Below are 26,583 nucleotides of genomic sequence, written 5' to 3' on the forward strand. Positions count from 1 at the left end.
GGGCTGATCCCCGATTTGCTGAAACCTGAAATCTGACCAAGGAACACCCCACTGTGTACGTGCTTATCTGTTCAGTTCCCTCAGGAGGTCAGCTCTAGCAGTGCAGGTACCTGGACCTTCCCTGTTTAAGGTTTAACCTCCTGTCACTGCTCAAAAAGAACCCTTCGGGAAGCTGCTAAAGCCGTGGCCGCGATTCCTGGCAAGAGCTGTGAACAGAAGCTTCACTCCTGGTGCCTTCTGCCTCCTCTGGGACAGCTGCCCGCTTGCGGGTTAGAGGGAAGCGGCACCGATCGCCATGGGGGAATTGCTGCCCGGTGACGGACAGGAAGCTGCACTGGGGGTGGGGGGGCGCTGGGCTCCAGGCACAGCCAGATGTTGTGTCTAGTCCAGCGTCCTCCCAGGAAGACGAGCTCCACTGGGCAGGGGTTCTGGTTAATCAAAACTGTGCCCCGCCTCCCTGGTAATCCTACTGCTGTGCGACCAACAGCCAAAGATGGAGCTTCCAGGTTGCTCTCTGCATTAATCCCTATGATTAAAAATCAACAAACTAGGACTATTAGCTAAATATGAGCTTTACCACCACATGGGTGTTAGGAGCAGAAATCAGAGCTTCTAGGAACAATAAGTTCTCCAGCCCCCGTGGGCCTCGGATCTCTGCCGGGGAAGCCCACTTGCAGAGGACCCTCCCGCCGCCCTTCCGCCCTTCCTCTCCATGCAGGCAGACACACAGAGCTTTCAACCCCAGCAAAACCTGTGTTCACGAAACAAAACCAGGACCCCTCAAACAGTTATACAAGATGCTTCTTGGGTTTTGTAGCCGATTCAGTCTCTGTGTTGCTGCCACAGCTCTCCCTGAAGCGGAGACACCATGTCATGCCAGACAACGTGCTCTTCCACAAGCACCCGTGCAGGTTCATGCTGTCCTTCCTCTTACACATTTGCAAGGTCCTCACCTCCACCCTGCGCAGGGAACTGCTACTGTCATTTAAAGGGCAGCAAGAGCAGCTCTTCCTCTCTGTCACACCCTGCCTCCAGCTGCCACCTGGAATCATGAACCGTCCTTGCAAATGCTTCTTTATTGCGTTGTAAACATACGCCCACTGTAGCATTTATCACATTCTATCAGAATCTGTGAGGCACTGTCGGCTGGCTTATCGGCACTCCACTTCCCAAACTCTCCTCCGTCTTTACTATTGAAGCTCAGGAAGCAAAACGAAATTGATTTCCCACTTTCCCTCAGCCAGGAACAGCAAGTTCCACCTGATGGAACGTGGGAGGATGTCTCTAAGGATAGAGGTTCTTCCCAAATAAAGATGCCAACTCTCGTGAGAGGAAAGCCGTGTGCTCTTTCCTGTCCCCTCTTCTTTGAAACTGGAGCACAGATGTGAATCCCGGAGCTGTAGCAGCTGATGGGCTGCCATGAGGAGGAAAGCCCAGGGTGGCAGAGGAGGAGAAAGGTGATGGCATCCTGAGACAGGGTCTGGGTGGAAACCTCAGGTGCCATTCCGGGAGGAGAGTGAACCTCCACCTGCCGAAGTCACTCCGGTCAGCTTTTCTATTTCCATTCTTAACTCAGATCACACCTATCCATAAGACTGAAGTCTTCAAGGGCAAAGACGGTTTCTTCTTTATATCTATATGCTCCAGGATTTTTAATTGAACTGAGTGTCATTATCGTCCTCTAAATACTCCGACGGCTCCTCCTTAGAGTGAGAAATCCATTCAGAGACCCCCTTTTACCTGAGAAACCTTGTCCTCCGTCCTCCCCCACACCAAGTGAGGACTTTCTCACAGACAAACCCTGTCTTCCCCCGTGTTCATGCCTTCACTCTCCTCTGCCCGAATGTCCGCCTCTGCACCTCCCGGCAGAACTTCTCTCTCTCTTCTGTTACTGACCTTGACTTGCACTTGTTTACAGCATCAACCTTGTCTGGGAGCACCTGTCTGACTACTTCCCCCCTGCCAGGGGAGCCCCTGGGAGACAAGGACTGGCCCTGGGCTGACCTGCCTATTTCCACTGCACGTGCACACACTGTGGCACAGAGAGGGTGTCCGAGGTGTTTGTGTTTTGTTAAGTGGCAGTAACCAGGGTCAGAATGGCAGCCTGGGAAGGAAAAGACGAGCCAGATGGAATGGGAACGAAACCCACCTCACTGGGTCAATTGAGTGACAGTCACCCTTTCTGGGCCTCAATGAGCTCATTTATAAAATGGGGACAACAGTAACTGCTCTGGAACCCAGTAGGCCGTAGGTATCTGCTAAATGTTAGGTCGAGGGCAGGACCACGAGCAGAAGGCTTTGTTTCCCTCTCTTCTTCAATTTTCATCTGAGCTGGCCCACTGATTACAAAAGAGAAAACCGAGGCCTGGCATTGGGCATTGAACAGAGGTCCCACCCACATGGGGTGGAACTTCCATGTTCTATGTACTGACAACACAAGAGAGAGTGATGTGCAAGGTGTAGCCTGCCGGCCCGCCTTCCTGCTATTAGCTGTCAGGTCTGGACGGCGCTGACCAGCCAGCCCGTCCCACTCTCGGCAGTCGGAGACCAAATGCTGCAGACGCGCTCTGTGTTCAAGGGCAGGTCTGACTGCGAGCCCGTCTCATCACGCACACCCAGGAAGGGTCGACATTCCTGCTTGAAGCCCGCGTGGGAGTCAGCCTGACCAGTGATCCCTGCAGTCACCCACTGTCCCTCCAGGGCACTCCTGGAAGGGGACTGTCCTTGCCCAGACTGCTGGGCTGAGCTTGACCACAGACCCCTCTGGTCACCTCCAGCACTTAGTCGGGGCTGAGTCGGAATGGAGGGAGGCGTCCACAAGCTTGTTCTTATCTGTGCCCCTGGGAACAGTCTCCAGGACTGGCCCGTGGGCTGTCTCGTATCTCCTCCCATCTAGCACGCCCACGGAGAAGAATGCTTGACACCTGCTCCCACCAAGAGCCTGGTACCCGCCACCTGTGGCTAAGAGGTAGACCACAACCTGCTGTCCTCAGGAGGTGTCTCCACAACCACCTGTCTGGCTCCTGGCACATCCTCTTATCACTGGGGAATTACATACCAGGCACTGTGCTAAGATATGTCAACTCACTTAACCCTCCTAGCGAACGGAGGTGGTAGTTATGATGTGGAATCACCGTTTTGCAGATGTGAGAACTGACGTGCAGAGTGCGTGCTTAAGGAGCTTCCCAAGCTACAGAGCGAGGAGGAGTGGCAGGCGGGCTGGTGCCAGAGCCCAGGTCACAGACACAAACGGATACTGAATGAATGACAAAACTCCTAGGATGCCAGGAAAATTAGCCTTTCAAAGGAATCCAGCTGAATAGTCTGACCAAATTGTCCAACCTAAAGTGCAGTTAATGCAGGGAGAAGCAGGGGGCATTGTCAAACGGACCGTAAACAGTGTTCCCAGGAAGGGGCAAGGTGCTCATGCACCCATAAAAGCCAAAGTCGCTGTCAAGAGCACACATGCACACACAATGCAGTTTCCTTGACAGGGAAACAAAAACAAGACTTCCAAAATAAAGAGGGAGAAAAACAGGGTAAATACTGCTGAAAATGGAAGTAAGGAAAACACAAGATCACTGGGAGAATAAAAGTAGGATACAGAACTTTTAAATCACTAGAGGAATAACAAAGCCAATTAAATCGAGTCAGCTAACAACAGGAAGAGCTGAAAATAAAGGAAAACAATAAAAAAACGTACTTTGCGTGAAAGAAAGCATCATGCATTTGATGTGAAAGAAATATGTAAAAGCCTGTATTCTTTTCACTTTCTTCAGACACTCATACAACATAAATAAGACAACAATTCAAAAAGCCAAAAAGGCACAAGGCAGTGAAAATAAAAATGATAAAAAGGTCATACGAAATGTATAACTGTGTAGTAACTGTTAAAAAAATCCGTGAAGTACTCCGGTTAAAAAGAAATCTAAACTGAAATGAGAGGCTGTGTAGAAATGAACCCAGTGGAACATCCTATATGAAAAAATAAACTCCCCAGGGGGAAATGTACAAAGAACCGGAAGCAGCAAAGACGATTTAGTATCATTCTGTCCACCAAACTGGTGGGCGCTGGCAGGACTGGCTGCGTTAGAGACGCTGCGTGGGGAAGCAGGCTTTTCCGGGGGGGGGGGGGGGGGGGGGGGTGTCAACCGCTGTGTTCTCTAGAGGGAAATTCGAGGTCATGTACCTTGTACGTGTCTTCGAACAAAATAGCCTAAGAAAATAATTGGATGACTGTTTGAAGATTCATGTATAAGGATGTTTACTGGAGTGAAAAACTGAAAATATTCGCTTTATCAACAGGGGAGTAGTTAAACAAATTATGGTTGTGCATACGCTAGAATTCTCTGTAGCCATCAGACGGGAAGAGGCAGATCTATATGTATCGACACGATAAGAGGGTAACACATGATTCAATAGTGACACAAAAGGCCAGTTAGTGAGCCATGCATGCGGGTGCTCTTGTTTTGGAAACCACGTGTCTTGCATTTGCTCTGTGGAATATTGGCATGCAGAGTAGAGTGAGTAGCGACAGTGTGTGGAGGAGAACAGAGGAAGATTATGGGGCCTTTTGATGCCTATTTTACAAACTGCTTTCTTGTTTGCATTTTGAGGTTTTAAAGAGAGTATCGATTCTTCTATAAAAATCTATAAAGATATTCGCATTTAAAAATAATAACTAAACCTTACTCTGAAGAAGGACTCAAACACAAAAGGGGCTTTTTGTGTTTGCCTTAGTTGAATCTAATTATGAATCCCCTTAACAATTTGCTGCTGGTTATTCAAGTGAGGGAGAGAGAGAGGGGGCGAGAGGGGGACAGATGGAGAGAGAAAGAGGGAGAGTGGAAGAGAGAAGGAGGGAGAGAGGGAGGAAGATGAGGAAGAGAGGGGAAGAGGGAGAGTGGGGGAGGAGGGGGAGGGCGGGAGAGCACCTTGAGTCCAGAAGAGCCTATCTACGATGCTGCACACACCACACACACCGGATGGATGGCGAGCTGGGGTGGGGGCTCGGAATGAGGAAGGGACCGGTGACCTGCTGCCGTCTCCACTCTTCGGTGGCGCTCAGTACAGCTGGCTAGCCCTCTGCTCCCTCGGAGGGTTCCAGGTGGAGGACTGAATTGTCTTCGCCTTCTTCCCGCTCTCCCTGCCTTGGGGTCCTCACACACACACTCAGCACACCCCATGACTTCAGAGTTCCTGCTATGGCCCCCGGGAGAGGGCGTGTCCTGTCTGCGCCTGGATGCTCTCTTCTTGACAGCTAGGGAGGGATCCTCTGGCCCCCACCAGCCCACCCCACAAGCCCACTGTTCTGGTAAGTGATAATGGTCCTCGTCCTGCCCAGAAATCCCGTCCCGTTTCCTGTGCTGGCCCTGTCAGCTGCTCGCATCTGCTCTGCTCCCCTCCAACCCTCCTTCTGAACCTTAATTACAGGAAATGGCCTGCCTGTCTTGGGCCTGCTAATGCTGCTGTATCGCGGAAAAGTGCAGTCTTGTCTTTCGAAGATGCACGCCAAGTACTTAGGGATGAAGTGTCACAATGTCACAGTGTCCTTTTGAGTGATTCAGAAAAAAAACGATGAACAGAAAAGGAGAAGAGAGGAAGCAAATATGGCGAAATCCCCGCCACAGCGGAGTTAGGGTGGCAGGCATGCAGGGTCTCGGTGTGCGGTTCTTTTCACTTGTCCACATATCTTACAAGCCGTGTGTCACACCACAAAAGGTGGGGAACGGGAGAAACCCCCACTCCCAGGTTCACCGAGGACAGTGAGACCGGCTGGTGGGGCTGTTAAATGGCTCCGGAATCCGTCCCTCCTTGTCCACCGGCACTGCCACTGCCCAGGTCAGGCCTCCTCACCCCGACCACATCCTGGAGGCGGTTTCCTCATGGGGCTCCCAGACCAGGCGGCCTCGTTCTCCTCCACGAGGCTGACCCGATGGGTCCAAACCCGGCACTACAGCCCCCAACGCCCTAACACCCTCACGCTCGGGCCGCCACAGGCTCCGCCAGCTTTCCCTCCCACTGCTGCCCACCCCTCCGCCAGACCGCAGGTGATCCTCCCGCCACGTGGGCCCGTTTCCGGCTGGAGCCTGACCTCCCTGGGTCAACTGCTCTGCCTGGAAGGCCTTTCCCCTCCTGCCCCTCTCCCTCCTTGGCCACCTGGCAACCCCTCTTCACCCTTCGGGACTCAGCTCTAGTGCCTCCTTTCCCAGACGGCACCTTCGGTCTCCTCCCGTCCTGCCTTTCATCCCCCCTCCTCCTTATGCCTCCACCTCACTGTGCACACACACGTCACCTTTTTGTGAACAGTGGCAGGGCCTCACTTATCTGTACAAAGCCAGAACCTCGAACAGCCACTGCTGTGTATTGGACAGGAAGCTGTTACACGAATGAATGAAGTGAATGAATGAATGAGTGATCCTCTAAGGTAGAAAAGGGGGAAGAACCTCCTCCTGATTTGCATACCTGAACACTAAAGAGTCATTATACTCTCGATTCATTCATTGTCCATTTAATATTTACTAAGAGACTATCATGGACATACTATGAGTCATATAACTATTAATACCTTCATACCTGAACCAATCCTCCCTCCCTCCCTCCCTATTCCCTTCCTCCCTTCATTCCTTCAACACCTGACCCTTCCTGAACCTCTGCCAGGTGCTGGGGCCCCTGTGTTGAGAGCTGGGAAACGTGCAAAGATGAACTGGGCAGAGGCCACAGCTCTAGGGGGGGAGGTGAGGCAGGAGCATAAACAGGATGGGAGAGTGATCAGCTCACGAAGGAAATACAGGCCACGGGCAACGGGAGTTCAGAAGAGGAGATGTGATTCCTAGGTGACCCCAGAGAGGGGATGGGGGAAGACTTCCCAGGTGAGCCAACACCTGCACTTGACTTTGAGGGATGGGGAATTTCAGGATTAAGCTTTTGGAGGCGGGAGGATGTCCCAGGGAGGGCAGTGTGGAAACAAAGGCACAGGGTGAGGCCGTGAGCTTAGGTGCAGGGCCAACAGAAATCTGGCTTTGCCGGAATGTCACTGAGGAGGTAGGTGGTGGAGCATAAAGTTGGGGAGGTGGGTTGAGCTCACGACAGCCTTGCAAACCAGGAGAAGGTGTCTAGCTCCTGTGAGTGTGGGGTGCCACGGGAGGTTTCTGATGCGAGGGTGAGTTGATCAGGTGGGTGTGTGCTTCCAGAAGGTTATTCCAGCAGGAGTGTGCAGCAAGAATCTGTATATTTAACGTGTCCCCTTAACAGTGCAAAACCCCCAAGAGCTTTGTGGACTTCATTTTGCACGGGGCTTAGCTCCAAAACTTGTGTATGGCAAACATTTAACACATTTCTTTAATTTTAATTGAACTGAACCTAAGGTCATGCGTACATCAGTGAATATACAGACATCTGTATCTCTCTCAGTTCCCCTTAACTGAGAACTCTCCCCAGCTGGGATCGTCCCCTAGCCACACCATTGCTCCTTGTCTCGGCTTCCTGTTGTCCCAAAGCCTCAGCACTTCCTTCTTGTCCCTGCGACAGCCTCTTGACTGGTTCCACTGTGAATAACCCCGGCGGGGCACCCCTGCTCTCCAACCTGTCATGGCTGCCTCTTGCTAACTGGCCTTGAAGACCCTCCTACACCAGGGCCATGCTGATTTCCTCTCTATATTCCCTCCATGCCCAGATCCTCTCTATTTCCCATTCCTTGTGCACACGCAGCCCCCACTCCAGCCAGACGTGTGCGATCCTCCTTCCGCACACCTCCTGTCAGCCGGCCTCCCCCACCTGCTCTTCTCATCGCAGTTCATGCGAACAGCAGCTCAAGGCCCTGCAGTGCCAGCAGCGTGATGGAGTGTGCAGAGTCTCAGAGACCTGGGTTCACATCCCAGTTCTCTGATTCACTGTGCCAGCTTTGACACACTGTGCATTCTTTTGGAGCCTCAGTTTTTTCATCCATAAAGTAGGAACAATAATATTCCTAGCAGACCGCCTTATCCCCCTTACCCACAGGGTATACACTCCATGACCCCCAGTGGACGCCTGAAACAACAGATAGTACCAGACCTTACATATGTATATGTATATCTACCTATGGTAAAGTTTAATTTTTAAATTAGGAACGGCAAAAGATTAACAGCAATAATAAAAGAGAACAATTATGACAACATGCTGTAACTAAAAGTTATGTGAATGTGGTTTCTCTCTGTTTCAAAATATCTGATTGTGCTGTACGCACCCTTCTTCCTGTGACCACACGAGATGACGCGGTGCCGATGTGAGGGGGGGCAGTGAGGGAGGGACGCGTGGCGCAGGCCCTGGGACAGAGCGCTGGGCTGCCGCTGACCTGCCATGGCAGGAGGCAAACCGCCCGACAACGATGCCATCCTGTCTCCCAGCCACAGCTGCGATGCCTTTTCCGTCTGAACTAGGCTCCTCCGTGCGCCGAGGCTGCACCGTTTGTGGTTTGAGGACAGCACCAAAACTAGCAGGGATTTCTGTTCCTTCTTTACAATTTCACAGGAGACTCGTTTTGCTGTGAGTCTTAGCAACCTAAGCATACGATTTTTTCTTTCCTTATTAAGTTGAGAACTTTCACCTTTTCCCTAAAAAGAAGCACTTCAGGACTTCCCTCTGGCATAGGCAAACTGCTTGCATCACTGCTCTCGCACTGTGGGGTCACTAGTAAGTAACATAAGGGCGACTGGGACTCAAGCACTGCGATGCCGTGCTGGTCCGATAACTGAGGCCGCCACCAAGTGACGGACGGCAGGGGGCAGACACAGCGTGGGTGCGCTGGACAAAGGGAGGGTTCTCGTCCCTGGTGGGAGATAGCCGGGCGGCGTGTGATCTCATCAGCTACTCTGAATGGCGCACAGTTTAAAACTCATTGTTTACTTCTGGAATTTTCCATGTAATATTTTTGTAGTGCAGTGGACCATGGGTATCTGAAACTGTGGAAGGAGAAACCTCAGATAAGGGCAGGGGGCTCTGTTATTTATTACTACTGAGAAATAATGTCTATTTGCTACTAGGGCTTACTATTTGTAAGAATAGGACGACTGTGAAGAGCTAGTGAGACAACATGTGTGCCCGCCCCTGTGCTTGCTAAAGGTGACGCTCCTTCTTCTCCGACTCCTGGGAACTCCAGAAGTAACTCCTGTTACTCAGGAGCTTATATGGAAAGAAAATTATATTCTGAGTGAGTACGTGCAAAGCACCAGACACTGCTGGACTTTTGTAATTATTCTCTCTACAGCCCTAGACCATAAGAATTCTTGTCCTCATTTTACAGATGCAGAAACTCAGACTGAGAAAGGGAAGCAGTCTGGGCTCACAGAGCTATAAGCCCACCCTGCTCCTCCTGTCAGAGAAACAACCACAGAACCATTATTAAATATTTATTATGTTCCAAGCACTATGCTGAGCACAGTGCACACAATGTCTCATTTAAGGGCTTTATCCTGAGAAGCTGTTATTATAACCCGCAATGCAGAAGGAGACAGTAAGACTCAGAGACGATAAAGGCCTTAAACAAGGTCCTGCAACTAGTACAGGGCTGGGCTGCGATTCAAACTGGGGTTCGTGTGACGACAAGCCTATGCCCTCAGTTACTGTGCTGAGACGGGCCTTTTCCCAGGTCCTCCTGGGCCCCGCCGAAGCCTGGGGTCCTAACAGCCACTGTTGATGACGAGGGCCTCCGGCTGGGGTGGGCAGGACCAGCTCCCAGCTGGGTGCGCCCTGAACAACTGGCAACGGTCACTGTGCCGGCCCGGACACTTACCCGATGGTGCAGCCAGCATCAGCCTCGATGGTCCAGATGCAGTTGAGGTTGTGTTCGTATGGAGCTGGGTACCCCGGGGACAGCACCTGCCCCGACGCCTCTCCTTTGATTGTCCCTCCACACTCAGCTGAAAGAGATTCCAAAAGCGTGAGCTTCGCGGGGTGGCCTGTGTGCCAGCAACAACTCGGCGCCTCCTCTTGTCTGTGTCCCTGAGTCCCCTCATGCATTCCAGTGACTGAGCACAGCATATGGAATGCCCCCAATGTATTCAGAATCTACAAAGAACTCCTACACCTTAACAATGAAAAGATGAAAAGCCCGATTTCAAAATGAGCCAAGGATCTGAATCGACATTTCTGCAAACAAGCACATGGGGCGGTGTTTGTCATCAGCAGTCATGAGGGAAAGGGAAATTAAAATCACAGTGAGATACCACTTTGCAGGTACAAGGACAGCCGAAATAGGAAAGACCGACACTAGCAGGTGTGGGTGAGGACAAGGAGAAACTAGAACCCTCACACGCTGCTGGTGAGAGTACAAAATGGTGCAGCCGCTTTGGAAAATGGTTTCACGGTTCTTCGGAATGTTAAACATGGCTACCACGTGACCCTGGCCATTGGGCTCTTAGGTATACACCCAAGAGAGATGAATACATTTGTTCACACAAAAACTTGCACACAAATGATCACAGCGGCATTATTCACAATAACCAAACATTGGAAACAACCCACATGTCCACTAACTCAATGGATAAACAAACATGGTGCACGCACAGGGTGCATGAACTGATGTCATCAGAGCATGTGCAACATGCTATCACCGTGTCTATTTCCTTCCCAAGACTATAAGCTCGGTGGCAGCAGAAACCTCGTCTGACTCATATTTGCACAAGTGCCTAGTATACTATAGTGTTTGGCACAGGATAGATGTTTTAATAAATATTTAGCAAACGAATAGACAGGTGGATGATCCAATGAATGAACAAAGCTTATTGCTTCCCAGCATTATAACAATCTGGATAAGGGAGCATGATAATGAAGAGGAGGAGGTTTATTGCAAAGCTTTTAGGAAGGGGAATGATCGATGAACAAGATCCTGGAAGAAACAGGAGAGAATGAGATCAAAGTTACGAAGCCACAAATTTACTTGTCGCTACAAAGAACCCATTAAGCATTTCTAGAGCAATGTGGCTCAGCCTGAGGCCACTAAGCCAGGGCTGGGGAAAGGGCTCTCTGCCAGTACGGCTGCTCATCAGCCCCGATTCTTTGCTCAAGCCTCACTTCGAGTCCTCCCCCTGTGGTGCTGTTGGGATGGGAGGTACCAACCCAACTGAAAGATGCAGGACTGAATGGGTGGCCCGTAGCAGGAAACAGGGCGGGGAAGAAAGGATGAACTGTAAGTAGGGGAGAGGAAGCCCACCTGCTCCCTCAAAGAGAGGAGGTAGCTCAAAAGGCAGCAAGACATTACCCATGTCCGTGGCTGGAGTTTATTTCTGTGTCCAGATGGAGAAGCCCCTCTGGTTCCCAGAAAGTGAGTGTTTGGAGGAGCAGCCCTGGGAGCACCTCCTAAGGACACAGCTGCTTTCCTCATGGGTCACTTTGTCTGAGGACGGGCGGGTGGGCAGCAGAGGCCGTGTGGCCAGCCTGCGGCAGCTTCACCAACAAGACCATGAGGTTCTACTCTTTCTGGTCCTCCCATTCTTCCCGCCCTAGAGGTTTGGACTGTGGCATCCAGTCCTCACTTCATCAGTGAGGAAAACATCTGGATGCTTTCAGTGACAGCAGTCATTTCTGGCAGGCCATGATAAAGCCTACGACAACATGACATATGTAAAAATATACACACATAATCCCAAGTACACAGCCTCTCTCACCCCAGTGGGGCCAGTGGGAGTCTCAGTGCGAAGGCCTCTGAGTTTCAAAGTATAAATATTCTTCCTAGCACTGCTTCAGTGGATCCTTGAAATTCAGTCCAAATTTGATATGCAAAAGAACCTTACAGTGAACCCTTTCTGCAGAGGAAATGATTGTCTCACAATGGGAACCATCCTCTCTCCTGCCCATTTTGCTTGCCCTGGCTTGCCGGTGGCATGGTACTGGTGTCTGTTTATGCGTGTGTCTCCCTCGCTGGCGTGGGACCTGCTCGCCTCTGTCTTCCTGGGGCCTCGCACAGGGCCTGGCACAAGTGTGCAAGAAGGAAATAAAAGCAGGGATGCAGGAAGAAAAGGATGGGGTGTGAGTGCAGACGGAGTCAACCTCAATCACAAAGACAGAGGAAGACTCTAGAGGCTACTCAGAGGCCACTACCCTGGTCTACTAGACGTAAAATCCTTGCTCGTAGACACTGCTGACAATGCTGGAAATCCTGTTAAAATACAGTTGTCTAGGAGGAAAGAATGTTGGCTGTTAACACTTCCCGCCGTGCCAGCTCACACCTTCAGCCCTAGAATGGCCACCTCCCCACCCTGCTCCTCCTGGTGATGAATTCTTACCCATCTTTCAAAGTTTCAATTGAAATACCACCTACTATGCCGAACTTTCTGGTGTCCTCCAACACTTGCACATAACTCTTATTTCAGTGCTTGTCTTGCATTATTAATGATCTGTTTATAAGTCTGTTCTTCTTCCTAGGGTACGGGCTCCCCAAGGGCAGGGAAAATGCTTTCTTCTTTTCTTTTTGTATTTCTCTGCCTCTGCTCACACCCAAACACACACTGGCACCAATACTGTCACGTAGCACTTGGTGGGCGCTTACGCGTTTTCCCAGTGGGTGCTTTGTTCTTCTATGATTAACCAGTGCTGCAGACACACTGAGGCTGTGGGACATGGGGACAGTGACGGGGAGAGAGAGGCAGGCCTGGTGTTTGGGGCGGGGAAGCCAGGCATGGCCGTGTGTGGGAATCCTGGGCGGCAGGGGGGTCACACATGCAGTGAGCTGGGTGGGGAAGGTGAAAAGCCAGGCAGACAGAGTGGTGCGTTTCGCCCATTTCACACTTCTGCCTTGGATCGGACTTCCCTCGCCCTGGGGCACATGGACAAAGCTTCCAGAGAGCCTCTGCTGATGCTCTGGGGGCACCACAGGCTTCCAGAGATGCTAGCGCGTTGTTCTAGTCTTCCTTCAGGGTGAGGTGGATGATAGTTCATGGTCTTCCCCTTTCTTTCAACATTCCCCAGAAAAGGGGGCCTGAGCGCCATGTTGCCCATAAAGAAACTGAGGCCCAGTGTGGGTTGGAGGCTCATTTGAGTCTCGGCATCGCAGGAGCCCCTGGGACCTGGGCAAAAGCTCCGCCTCTTCCTAATTGGCTCTCCCACCCCTTCTCTGACACCAGTGTTACAATTCTGAGGGCATACTTGGCTCTGGTTCCCCTTGCTACACGTGTGACAATGGCAAGCAGGAGGCCTCCTACCGACACAAGTGGGGAGAGGCCGGTCCCAGGTCCTGCGCTCGCCGCTCAGACACAGCAGCTCCTCGCTGCCCCGCAGGCTGTATCCAGGGTCACAGTTGAAGGACACGGAGCTCCCTGCAAAGTGGCCTCCGTCATGCACCTTGTAGCCAAACTGGGGGGTTCCCGGGTCCTCGCATCTGATGAGTTCAAAGCCTGGTGAAGAGAGAAAAGATAGGGTGAGTGAGACCTGTCGTGGCAGGAAACGTGCTCCTTCAAAGCCCACCTGCTTGAGGCATGAGTGTCTGGGTTCTGACAGACTCACTCGGCTTGGGGCTGCTGCGTGGCTGTGCCCAGGCGATCGTATGTCATGGAGCATGTGTTCCCCTGTCGCTATATGTAAATGATTTCAGTTGTTTTTCCCAGGATAGCTCTTTAAATAGTTTTCAGGCATATGGTTTGAATTTTCTATTTCTTTTGTTTGACCCCATAGCGTTTTGCCCGTGGGAACTGTTCTTTCCATTTTGTTCATGAGCTATTCCGACGAGATGGCATAATGTGGAAAAGTCACTTTCAGTGCATGTTTCAAACCTCCGTTACGGCCTGCTTGACTATGCTCTCCTGCAAAGGGCTGGAGAAGGAAGCCCCTGCGGAGCTGCTACTATACGGTGCCTCGAGGGCTCTCTCTCGTTTGTTATGAACAGGAGTCTTACAGGAAGCATAATTATGTGCATTTTACCACTGAGAACGTTGACTTAGAAAGGTTAAATAAATTGTTCCGAAGTCGGAGTCTCAGATGATAGAGATGGAATTCAAATACGACTCTATTGAATCTTCTTCCACGGATCCGCCTGCTGTCACAGGCCAGGCCCCTCTGCCCGCTCCCAGCTCAGGCGCGAGGGGTCCCAAGTAGGCTCACTAGATGTGTTTTCTCTAACAGGTCTACTGGGAGATCATTCACATGCTGAACACTCACCCCTCTGAAGTGCATGGCTGAGTGTCTCCGGTATGTTCGCAGAGTTGTGAGACACTCGTGAGACAGTGCATGTCAGGACACGCTCATGAGCTCAGAGAGAAGCCCCCGCCTCACTCCCCTCGACCCCTTCTGCCCTCGGCAACCCCAGCTGTCTTTCAGTCTCTGTGGTTTTGTCTGGCTGGACGGTTCATAGTAATGGATCATATAATACATGGCCTTTTGTGACTGGCTACTTTTCCTTAGCCTGAAGTTTTCAAGGTTCACCCACATGAAGGCCTAAGTCAGTACCTCATTCTTTTTAGTGGCCATATATTCTACATTTTTTCACTCATTCATCATTTGATGGATACTCACTGGATTTTTACATAGTCTGTAAAAGCACATTTCTTTGTCTCTCCTGGGCCAGTAGAGGCTCACATAAATGAATAAAATGGCAGTGAACCTGAAGAATGGGGCTGTGACCCCCAGGTACTCTGGGGCTAAATAGAAACCTGGGTGCTGTCAAGTTTCCATTGTCAAGTTTCCAGGAGTAAAGAAAACAGTTAAAATCATCAAAAAGAGGGAAATAATCAAGAATAAACTTTTTAGGAAGTAGTTAAAACAAAAATAATTATACATGAACATTTGCATCTTTTTACATCTAGCTACAGTTGAGTATTATAAGCACCATGAGTAGCAAAGGCTCTCTTTGGTGGCTTTCATTAAGTCTCAGCGTTTATTATTTTTAAAGTATTAGTGACTAAAAGGTATGCTCTCAACTCGGTTATCCACCAGTTTAAACCACAGGGCTGTGGCTTAAGAAGTGGCGGCTTTTCCAAATCATAAGCACAATGTGTTACTAAGAAAAAACAACCAACCCAGCACTCGCCAGTTAGAGAAAACCAAACCTATAAGTGATGGAGGATGACCCCGAGTCCAACCTCCCAAGCAGGCAAAGCCTGACTTACTGTCCACACAGGTGCAAGGAAAACTTACTGGAAAACTGCAGCTCAAAGCCCTTGCTGGTGTTCTCGGCGTCAGTGACGAAGTCAAGCCACAGGCTGCTGGATGTGCTGTTCAAAGTCACCCCCAGCATCTCGGAGCGGCTGAACACCCCCAGCAAGCGGGCGGAGTTGTTGGTGCCATCATATACCTGGACACAGGAGAGACCCCAACCCAAAAGCATCAGCATGGCCTTATTTCCAAGAACAGCTTCTCACCCCACAGCCCACATTCCCAGAGTCTGGCATCGATAACAGCTGTTAGAGGGGCAGGGAGTCACCAGATGCACAGAAGATGGCAGAGTGGAGAGAGAAACTGAGCAAGTCGTGGGCCGCCCTTGACCCTGCTGGGTGCCAGCTCTGCACCCAGACTACCTCCGTGTGAATCTAGTCTCTAGGCACTGATTTCTGTTCTAACCTTTCCAGTGGTGATCTGCTCCTGTTCCCCCAAACCCCATATGGTACCAGCTTCCTCTTCAGCAGCCTGGGGAGGCCAGGTTGGGGCTGGCAGGCTGCCCAAGCCATCTGTTTCTGCAGACAGGCATGCCGAAAGCATTTGACATCTCTGCACCACCAGGCACTCAATCCCGTCCTTTCAGGAGAAGAGACAACTGTCCTCCTGCCCGGCCCCACCCCACTGTGGCAGTGACCTCAGTTTTGATCGCTTTGCTGGACATGGCCCCTGGGATCCTGGCAGGATGGAGTTAAGATGACTGGTGTGTCCTGGTGCCTTTCCCTTTCCCAAGTTCAGCCTCTGCCCCTTCTCTCCTAAAATAAGGGCTCCGGCGAGGGCCTGCTGGGCTTGCCAGGGGTGGAATCATGCAGGCAGCTGGCCTCCCTGACTCCCATCTGTCCCCTGAACTTCTGAGTACCAGTGAAGTCAACAATCATCCAAATAATGAACTGGCTTCCCAGGTTTCGAGGTTGCTGCTCCTTTCCAGATAATTGTACAAATAACAACAGCAGTTGTGATTGAGTGAAGGACCTCCTGGTGCTTTGGTAAATATCAAAGATGGGATCTATGGGTGGGCGATGAATATTTGTGTATGGCGCAGGATGTGGTGCCAGCTGCCAGCAAATTGGAACAATATTTCCATTCCACCCTTTATGAAGCAGAGCTTTCTAAAAAAAGCCATCCTTCAAGCTAACAGTGCTGTATGTTACAAAGATTTGTTTAGGCCCCCAGGAGACTCGAGTCTCTTTCCATATCCTGTGTGACGCGGCTTTATAATAGCAACAGACTGAGAATTCCAGCGCTCTGACAGACACACAGAATGCACCGGTTCAGCCGAAGTGCTATAAAAAGTATTGTCACCCAGGAAAGCATATTTTGGAATTAACTGATCAAGGCGTCTGTCGTCAATTCTTGCTAACGTCACAACCAGAGAGACACCCAGACATCAGGCACTTCCTGATGGCAGACTCACCACTACCTATGGGGTCATTTTGCTGGAAAAAAAAATTCAAATCTGAATCAGATCAAGTCACTGGTTCCGATTTCTAACTTACAGGACATATGGAGGACAGAGGAACATGTGAAGTGATGCTCTGGAGATGTGGTCAGTAAAATCCAGAATGGGAGCAGTGCTGCTGGACAATGGGTCCCACTCCCTCAACAAATGAATCACAAGTAGGGGAAAGAGATGGAGGCAGACACCTATTGATTAAGACACAGGAGGGAACTGGTCCAACATGTGTGCTTTATTTGGATCCTGATTCAAATGAACTGTAAATTTAAAAAACATTAAGACACTTACGAGATAATTGGAAACTTGAGCCCTCACTGGATGTATGACAGTATTAAGAAATTGTTGTTAGTTAATAAAAGTATAATGGGAATAGGGTTTTTCTTTAATGTCAAAACATAATTCATTCCAATTCATTAAGAATGAAAATGGTCTTACTAAGTGTTATTATGATAAAATTTTGATGGCAGAAAACTGAAAAAAAACCCCCAGAAAAACACAAAGAAAATAAAAGCAGCTTTCAGCACTCATAACATTTTGGAGACTATCTTTACAGGCTTTGTTCTGTGCATATCTTTCCTTATGCACATTTCTTGATTTTTTTTATAAATACAAGATCAAACCATAGATGCGATATGGTAACAGCTTTTTCACTTAACATAATGTACACATTTTTCAAATCATTAAATATTTTTTCCCAACAGCATTTAAGTAGCTGCAGGAATTTCCATCACAAAAGTAACCCAACCCCCAATATAATTATTCACATGTCACTGTCCAGAACGTGTGCGCTGGCACACAAGAGGCACTCAATAAATGTGCGATAAATAAATATATAAAGGACACATGGACAAAACCAAAGGGGGTAGGTTGGAGGGTAGGAGGCAGGGATGGGTGGGGTGGGGGGCATGGTGGGGTGAAAATGGAGACAACTGTTCTTGAACAACAATAAAAAAAACAAACCATTGTTCTCTTCTAATACTTCTGTCCTTAAACCCACCTGTATTTATTTTGGCATGTGATATAAGTAAGGCTCCACCTTTTTTTTCCCTGGTTGATCAGCCATTTAACCAAATGCTTCTTGTAAGTATTTCATCCCCCACCAATTTTAAGTCTCTCGCTATTGCACATGCAGTCATATAAACTTGATTTTGTTTGCCAACTTTCTCGTCTACTGCATTCATCGGTCTGTCTATTCCCGTGCACGGCCTATGCTGTTTGAATTACTGCAGATTTATGATACAAATATTTAGTAGGGCAAGTGGCCCCTCACTTGTCTCCTTTTAACTTAAAAAATATTCTCCTATGTTTGCTTTTCTAGATACACTCCAAAAAGATTTTCCTCAAATTAAAAACACTAAGAAAAACCTCCCCACAAAAGAAAAATAAACACAACTTGAGTAATTCTGACTAACATGTAAATGTATGGATTGATTGGAGGAAAAATACCCTTGAATGATATTACATCTTCCTCTCCACGTCCACAGCATCGGGCTGTATTTAATTAAGTTGTCTTTTGTATCTCTCCATGAAATTCTGTGTTTGTTCCTTGATTGCCATTGGGAATTGGGCCTCGGTATGCATTTGTTTCCTAACAGGACACTGCTTCTCTGTAAGAAAACTGCGTCTACAGTCCAGTTCATCGTTCTGTGCAGGTGACGGGACTGTCCCCAGAGAAATCTGGGAGAAGCTATGCACATCTGTTCCATCTCACCTTCTTTTTTCCCCTCTGCCAGATGTTTTTATTTTTCAGCTTTCTTGAGGCATAACTGACAAATAAATATTGTATATAATTAAGGTATACAACTCGGTGTTTTGATGTACATATACCATTACATCTGACAGCTCAGCAAGATGGCTGGCTGACAGATAACCATTCTGCATGGATAGCTTTTTACACGCAGTGACAAGCAAGGTGAACGCGCAAAGGTCTGCCCACACCCCTGCAATGCAGCTTCTCTGGGACGTCCGTCTGGCACAGGGAAGCCGGCCGCGGGGCCGGCGCAGCTTCTGCTCTGTCGGTCATTGCCAGATTGCTTTCTGGAGAGCAATACCAATTTAATCTCGCTAGCAACGTATGGCAGTTTTCATTGCTTTCTATCCTTGCCAACATTTAGTATTTTCTGGCATTCCAATTTATTTCCAATTTCATGGGTGTGAAATGGTACCTCGTGTTAATTATGTCCCTGATTATCACTGAGGTTGAGCATCTTTTCCTAAGTTGATCAACAATTCTACTTTCCTCTCCTGTGAATTGCCTGTTCATACCTTTCGTTCGCCCGTGAACATGAAACCTCCCCACAGTTGTTTTAACGTCCTTCAAAATAAAGTTTGATTTTCTCGGTAAAGACTATGCACATTTTTGTTAGGCTTGTTCCTAGGTACCTTATAGGTTTTTTTTTTGTATTATGAATGAGACCTCCCTACCCCAGTTTAGAAACACCAGCAGTCTTGCTGAATTTTCTTATTGGTTCTGATCATTTGTCAATTGATTCTTTTGTATTTTTGTAATAATAGAAATTTTACATATTTCTTTCTGATTTTTATAGTTTCCTCTTTTCTTCTTTTGAGGGAGGGGTGGGGGTGTGATTATAGTGGCTGAGAAGCCAGCATAATGTTGAATGCTCCTGGTGACAGCAGAAGTATTAGCCTTAGTCCTACCTTTGCTTGGTATCTGGAGGCAGTTCTGTCGTTAAGAATAACGTTTGCTGTAAGTGTTGGGAGAAACCTTTTAACAGATTAAGAAAGTTCTGTCCACGGTGAGATGTTTTTAAAAATCACGGATGATATGTGATTTCATTACATGATGTTTAGGGGTGCACTGATGGGCAGGATCCTGCTTTTCTTTTTTTCTGTTTATAGGATATTGGATCGAGCTACACCCATGAAATTGTCAATATTCAATCAGTTTTGGCCTGTAAAAATGGCAATTTCATAGGGTTCACCCAATAAATAACATTATAAGCTTTTCTAGGGACCCATCCTCACATCTCCGGAATCAGGTCCACTGAACACACAGCCAGACTCAGTATACTGCATTTAGGATTTTCAGGTCTATGGTCACAGGTGACACCGCCCCACAGCTCCTGTCCCTATGTCGCCCTCACTCCATGTGATGTCCACGTCCCCACTGGCTCCTCCTTTAAAATGCTTTGGGAGATGGGTCCCAGTGTTTTTCTTTTCTGAGGCAGTTTGGTCATTTCAGGGGTCAAATTGTCCCTTGAAGTTGTTGGCTGCAAAATGGCCCAGGCCCAGGGCCTTTGAGAGAGCACATGAGGGAATGCCAATGTACTGGTTTATTCAAAAATTGTTTCTTGATGTTAGTATTTTTTTCTATAAAAAATTCCATTTTATCTAAGGTTTCATATACTTTGGCTTACAGTTTTTCCTAAATGTTTTCTTATTATTTTCATAATCTCTGCTATACCTATGACCACATTTCCTTTTCCATCTGTAACATTATCTATTTGTGACTTCTTCATTCCTTCGTCAGTCCTGCCAGGTTTGTCTCTTATCAAAGTTTTCAAAGAAACCGCTGGTTTTGCTGATAATTGCCATTTTTAAATTTTTTAGTCATTTTGCTTTTATCTTCAAAAGTATTTTTCTCCTACTTTCTTTGATTTTATTGTTACATTATTCAAGCTACCCGAACCCTCATTATTTTTAACCTAGGTGATATGCCAGAGAGTAACAGAGGTATATTAAAATTTTCCATGGTGTCTGTGACTTTATTAATTTTTTTTACACATCTGCAGTTTTTATTTAATTTATTCATGCCATGTTATTTGGCACATAAAGTTTTACTGTGGATGACTGTACAATTTATTAATATAAAAGAACCTTCTTTTTCATTTCCTTATGAGATGTGGAAGAGTCTCCCTAATTTATTTTCTAATAAACTGATCTCATTTCTCTGTGGTTTACCATCTTCTGCGCACTGCTTCCATTCCATTTTTTAATTGGGTGATCATGTTTTCCATCTCTGTTCAATCTTCCCTCATCTCAGATTGCTCTGATTTCATTATTGCCTATTTTTTGTGTGTCATAAATACAATATTCTCTCAAATCTTGTTAAGAATACAAATTAGGAGCTTTTAATAAGTTTTTTTCCCTTGTTGCTTACAGAGGGGCAATTAGCTCTGACTCCTCAGACAGGTCTTCTTCTTCTGGTCTATTGAATATTTAGACACACCCGGTTAACTGTCTCGTTGGCACGCCACTGCCAAGGGAGAGTGACGATGGGGAACGGAAATATTCAGCAGTCTCTGAGGGGGAGCAGAAGGGTTGAGCCAAAAGAGGCCATGGCAGGAGCTTCTCCAGCTCCTGGAGCTAAAGTATGTGAGTTAGTGAGTGAGTGTGTGTGTGTGTGTATATGCGCGCACATACATGTGTGAGACAGAGAGAGACAGGGAAACAGAGAGAGAGAGAGACCATGGCAGCCTCTGACCACTCTTGTTAGGCACCAGCATGGCACTGCCCTGCTTTGTCTGGCTTGTCAACAGAAGACAAATGACATACCGAATGTCACATTGAGAGGCCACGGGCTCTGTGTGGTCTCCCAGACCACGTGCACCTCCAGAGGGGCTGGTGGGACTGAGACCTGGTCCCTGCCACAGTCCTGTGGTGTGCCCTCTAAGCTAGGTGGTCTTAGGTGTCTTTTCCCTCCAGGTTTGTCACACCAATCCACAGGCAGAATTTCACGTCACGTGTGTGAACTGCCATCTGATCAGACCCTTTCTCAGTCTGGATCCTTTTTTGGGTATTCTACTTGCCAGGAATTCCTTCCCATTGTGTGTGAACAGCACCCTTGCCTAGCAGCCTGTAGAAGCTGCAGCTACATACACTGCTTTATTGGCACACGCCTGTCACTGCCATCCTACACTAGTGCACCGAGAGGTCCTTCCTGTCTGGCTGGAGTTAGGGGCTGAACTGAAAGGGATCAGCTGGTACTGGGAGACGAGCGAGAGTGCGTGTGGGGGTGGGGTTTAAGACATTTGTAGTTATCAAAAGTAAGGGAGTAAGGGACAGATCAGGGTCACAAATGTGAGGGAACAGTCATTTCACGGGTGAGAAAGAGAAGACTATGTAGGAATTCAGGAGGGGTGGTCAGATACACCAAATACTGTATCTTGGACAACACAGAGGTGGCAAGAGGTGGCAGGGCTGCGTGGTCAGCATATTAGGTGAGCGCTGGGGCTTCTTCAGAGGGACAGGCAAGTCCTCAGGGTTGGGGACACACCAGTGTCCTGGCAGATGGGCCAACTGCACCAGCACGAAGGCAACATGTTCTTGGAGGTGACTGGTACTCTAGGCTCCCCCTCTGCTCGTTCCTGTTGAGGTGCCAGAGTGGCAGGTTCAAACAGCAGTACTGCTACCGCCCTGCCTGGTTTTAGAAGCTGTTACCTCCGCCAAGGCTAAGGCTGAGGGAATGACCTTGGACTGTAAGCCAGCAAGGAGACAAAAGCTTATCTCCCTGGCAGGAGCACCGCTTCTGCTCCTTTTACTTCATCCATAACTGGCCCCCAATGCTTGGTCGGTTAGCCCATGACAGGTAAGATTCCCCAAGGGGGGAATGATCTAAGACAGGCACGATCACATGGGAGGCCCCCAGGGAAGGACCTTGGGGGGCTACAGCAAAAGGGGGTGATGGACCCCCACCCCTCGGCTTTGACAAAACCTGAGTCCTCATTGTCTATGAGAAATCTCCTAATCTCTTGGCTGCCTTACTTCCCTTGCTCCACCTAAGCTTGAAACAATGACAGAGAGTGGTGCTGCCCTGTGCTGGAAAGGGTGGGTTCCCTGGGTGATCAGGCCTAAGAAAGAATATGTAAAATCCTGTGAAACCTGCTTTGTTTAGAATGCTCTCAATGAAATGATAAGGGTCCAAGCAGGAAGTAAGTTTGTTCCTCAAAGTTTTACAGCTCTTTAGCTATCTGACCCTGACTCAAAATAGGCCCTCAGACTTCTTTGTTATCTATTGTTTGATCCTTACTTCCTGGCAATGATTAATGAGCTTTACCTGAATTCCTGTGTAAACGAACCCAATAAAAGGCTGCTCAGGTGGGAGAATGGGGCGCTCTCCACTAGAGAGAGTGGCCATTTCATCCCTATTTCTCCACAGGACTCAGTTGTCCATGTGAATGTTTTTCTTGTGTTTCGATGAGGCCATCTGCAGTGTTCCGCGGTCACTGCTGGTCGGTGGCCACAACAGACAGTGATTCTGAGTGATTCTGAATCCTACTTGGGAAGCTATAACTGAGACTTTCTTTTAGTTCTGAAGCAGTTCTGCACCTCCTCATGTCCCAGGATCTCCCTGAGGAAGGCGAGGGGCTTTGAGGAGAAGAGTTATAATGGGAAGGAGCTACAGGATAGCGCCTGGTCTCCCTGGGTGCCTTGCCCTCTTTCCCAAGGGTCTGATCTTGCAGAAGTTTTGGGGATCACAGGGTCCTGGGAATAGCTGTTCGGCCAGGTCAGAGCCACAGCCCAGCCTCCTGAGGAGGACACTACTGAGGCCCGGACACGGGAGGAAGAGGTTCCTCGTCAAGAAGGCCGAGATCAGCACTGGAAAGCTGGACAGGTGACAGCGAAGATGAAGTCTGAAGCCTGGGGAGGTCCCCCTAAGAAACACAGAATTTCGTGCCCATTTTCCTACAACTCTGCAGGGTCAGCTAAGATCCTGCTACCTGCAGAAACCCTCCTTGATCTCTGACCTGGGTTTTATGCCGCATGCTCCTCCCTTCTTACTCTGAGTGTCTCGGAAAGTCCTTCTCCTATCTGTGGTTAAGTCGCTCACTTGATCCCGAGGCAGCCTGGCAGTGCAGTTGGGTGCACACCTGTTGACCGTGTCTTAGACACTACTCCGAATCTACAGCACCCTAGTGAGCAAGCTCGGGTGCCGCACTGGCCACACTCCGAGTGAACTCCAGCAACCGATGGCCTTTCTGCTGGTCCAATCGGCATACGCACAGAACCGCTGCTCCTATTCCCTTCACAGCCTGAAAATGACAAGCTATGCTTCGAAATGCCTTTTTCCCTGCAGAGTTAACGACAGCCTTCCTCCCAGAAAGCCTCCGCACTGTCCAGCTTCACCAATTCCATCACTAGCGCTAAAGAGGGAGGTCACGTTGGCCCCGCTGTCCCTATTTGTACCCTCTGTGGCTCTGCTGTCGATAATGAATAAACAGATGGAGAAAAGTGAGGCCGGGCGGGGGGGGGGGGGGGCCCTGACGACGTGGCCCTTGGGAAATGCAAAGCCCTGGCAAGCCTACAGGGAGATGCACACTGTGTTTCTGTGTCTCAGGTGCTCAGAGATTGAAGAGCTTGAGAAGTGCAGATGGGGCTCCAGTCCCCGCTGGGCCACTTTGCCATAATCAGTTCTATTTCAGGCACACCCGGTCCCACATGATCATCTTGGGGCACATCCCCTCAGGTTCAAGGAGAACTAGGTAAAAGTGAGACATGCCTGCCCAACACACACACACACACACACACACACACACACACACACACGCGCCCCTGGAGAATACACGCCCCAGGGGGCCGGTTGAGCATCATCTGTGCATAAAAACAACCATTCGGTCATCACACCTACTTAGAACCCCAAGGGAGGGGCATTATTTAATGGGTTCTCTTCGTGTTTTCCAGAGCAGTAACCTCTTGTTGTTTCTAACGCCAAGACTTCTCTGACTACAGGCAACATACCAGAGTGGAGTGAGCTAAAAATGTGCATTGGTCTAGGATGAAAATGGAGGCTCTGTGTGAGACTTTCTTAATAACCTACTTTAATTAAGGCAGCTCTCTGATAAATTCTCCAGTCAGCTCTTTGATTATACACACACGCCACATGTCACTGAAGATATGCTCTTAATCGCTCTCTCTCTCTCTCTCTCTCTCTCACACACACACACACACACACACACACACAAGCCATACATATGCTCAGGGTCTCAACTTCCTCTCTGTAAGCTTCTCTGTAATCCAAGTCCTATCATCTCTTTCTCCTATGCATCTCTTAAATCTATTTTCTTTGACCTCACTGCTACACAGAGCCCACCATCATGACACACTGAAGCTACTGAAATGGCCTACTAGTGAACTGAACACATACTAAACATATACACATACCAAACGCATACTAAGTGCACACACACAACACACTGAACCAAGTATGCACAGACAGATTCCTCCAACTCAGCAAATACACAGATAGATTCACACATGTGTGGGGACATAGGTATAAGTGTATTTTTAAAAAAGATTTTATTTATTTATTTTTAGAGAGGGAAGGGAGGGAGAGAGAGAGAGAGAGAGAGAGAAACATCAATGTGTGGTTGCTGGGGGCAATGGCCTGCAACCCAGGCATGTGCCCTGACTGGGAATCAAACCTGCGATGCTTTGGTTTGAAGCCCGCACTCAGTTCACTGAGTTATGCCAGCCAGGGCCTGTATAAGTGTATTTATATCCACAAACATGTCTCCACAAGCGCACACACACATGCATGTGCACACACACTTTATGAGCTCTATATTATCCAGGTTGATGGTCAGAGTTCACAGTGGAAAATGTGACCTACTGGCCACTCCAACTGAATTCCTTCCTCTTCTTATTCTGTGGTCTAACCATAACCAGTCACATGTGTACTTGAGAGCAGTCAGCTCAAGCAAGCTCTAAAGCCACATTCTGGGACTCTCACATAGCCCTTCTCTCTTAGGTTCTCACTTTCTCCCAGCTGAGTGAGGACAATACCCCGGGACTCGGGGGGAGGGAGAAGAGCCCGGGTCGTCCACACAGGGATGGAGGGATGAGTGAGTGCGGACCACACTTTCCCACACGGTAACACACTGGCTGTGAGAAACGATCAGCGTTACCTTGAGGACGTCTCCCTCAGAGAGCTCGAACGCCCTGGCTTTCAGCTGAATCCCCTTCCCCGGCTGGGTCTGGATGGAGTAGATGCATTCGTGGTTGTTGTTGTAGTTCACAGGGAAGTTGGGGGACAGCAAAGTGCCCTGAGTGCCCGTGACCGAATTCCCACACTCGGCTGCAAAGAGAACCACAACAACCACAGATTAACTCCCATCGCTACATCCAGAACACTTCTCACCGGGCTGGGGAACCTCACAAAGACGACAGTTGTTTGCCTCGCTCCCTGCCAAAGTGCCTATTCATCTGTCCATTTGTCTGCTTGTCTAGAGGCCTGCTTATCAAGTTTCTTTTCAACACCTGCCCACCTACGGCTCTGCTTGGTTTCTTTATCTCCCTCATTCTGTTTGTCTGTCTCTCTTTTGCAGACACAGAAACAAACCCACCAAGCACCCTTCGCTTTCACGGCATTATGGAGCAGCCATTCCCCGCACCTGTTCGCATTGTATCGTAGCAACAGAAATGACTGGGGGGGCGGCAGGGAAGGGTGGTGGCAGCCAAATGAGGAGAGACGAAGCCTTTCTGTGTTGGAGGACAGAAACTAAGAGAGGACAAGATCGAGTAACAATTGCTAGCATCTTCCTAGCTTCACAAGGATCATGTCTGTCATTAGTCACAACAAGCCAACTCATAAGGTAGGCACAGTTACTGTCCCTGCTTTAAAGATAAAGAACCTGGTACCTCACAGTTTAGATCAAGCCTCTCAAGTGATGAAGAGGAGGGGGCTGAGAACTCAGCTCCATTGGTCCTGGAATTTAGGGCCCCGGAGGCTCTGAGGAAAGGTTTAGCACTGACCCACTGAAACCCTGTTTCTTTCAATGCCAGTGAATTCACACCCTCTTCTCAAAAACACTTTCTTCCCTTCTAGGATCAGTCATTATTTCATTGTTCTCATAATTTATTTATAGCAGTTATCACCTTTCACTTCACGTATTTCTATCACTTTTCACTTCACGTATTTCTATCGCCTCCACTGCACTGAGGACCTTTTAGGGCTTGGTCATAGCTCTACATCCCCACCACCCACTCAGTGCCTGGGCAGGGTGGCCATCGGCGGACGAAGGAGAGGGCGCACGCAGCTCAGAGGC

At 48.8% G+C, this 26,583-nt stretch overlaps 1 protein-coding gene across 2 annotated transcripts in view; it reads right to left on the reverse strand.

The window, feature by feature from the left end:
• The window catches only part of CSMD2 (CUB and Sushi multiple domains 2), a 555,419-nt gene that overhangs the window by 145,032 nt on the left and 383,804 nt on the right, over positions 1-26,583 (reverse strand). For both annotated transcript variants that reach the window (XM_028512433.2, XM_036025734.1), the window contains 4 exons: positions 25,444-25,613; positions 15,106-15,262; positions 13,179-13,370; positions 9,773-9,899 (listed from right to left, as the gene is read on the reverse strand). In XM_028512433.2, the coding sequence (XP_028368234.1) occupies positions 9,773-9,899; positions 13,179-13,370; positions 15,106-15,262; positions 25,444-25,613 (646 nt within the window). The remainder of the gene's footprint in view (positions 1-9,772; positions 9,900-13,178; positions 13,371-15,105; positions 15,263-25,443; positions 25,614-26,583) is intronic.

This window comes from Phyllostomus discolor, chromosome 5, assembly GCF_004126475.2.
Source record: "Phyllostomus discolor isolate MPI-MPIP mPhyDis1 chromosome 5, mPhyDis1.pri.v3, whole genome shotgun sequence".
Classification (NCBI taxonomy): Eukaryota; Metazoa; Chordata; class Mammalia; order Chiroptera; family Phyllostomidae; genus Phyllostomus; species Phyllostomus discolor.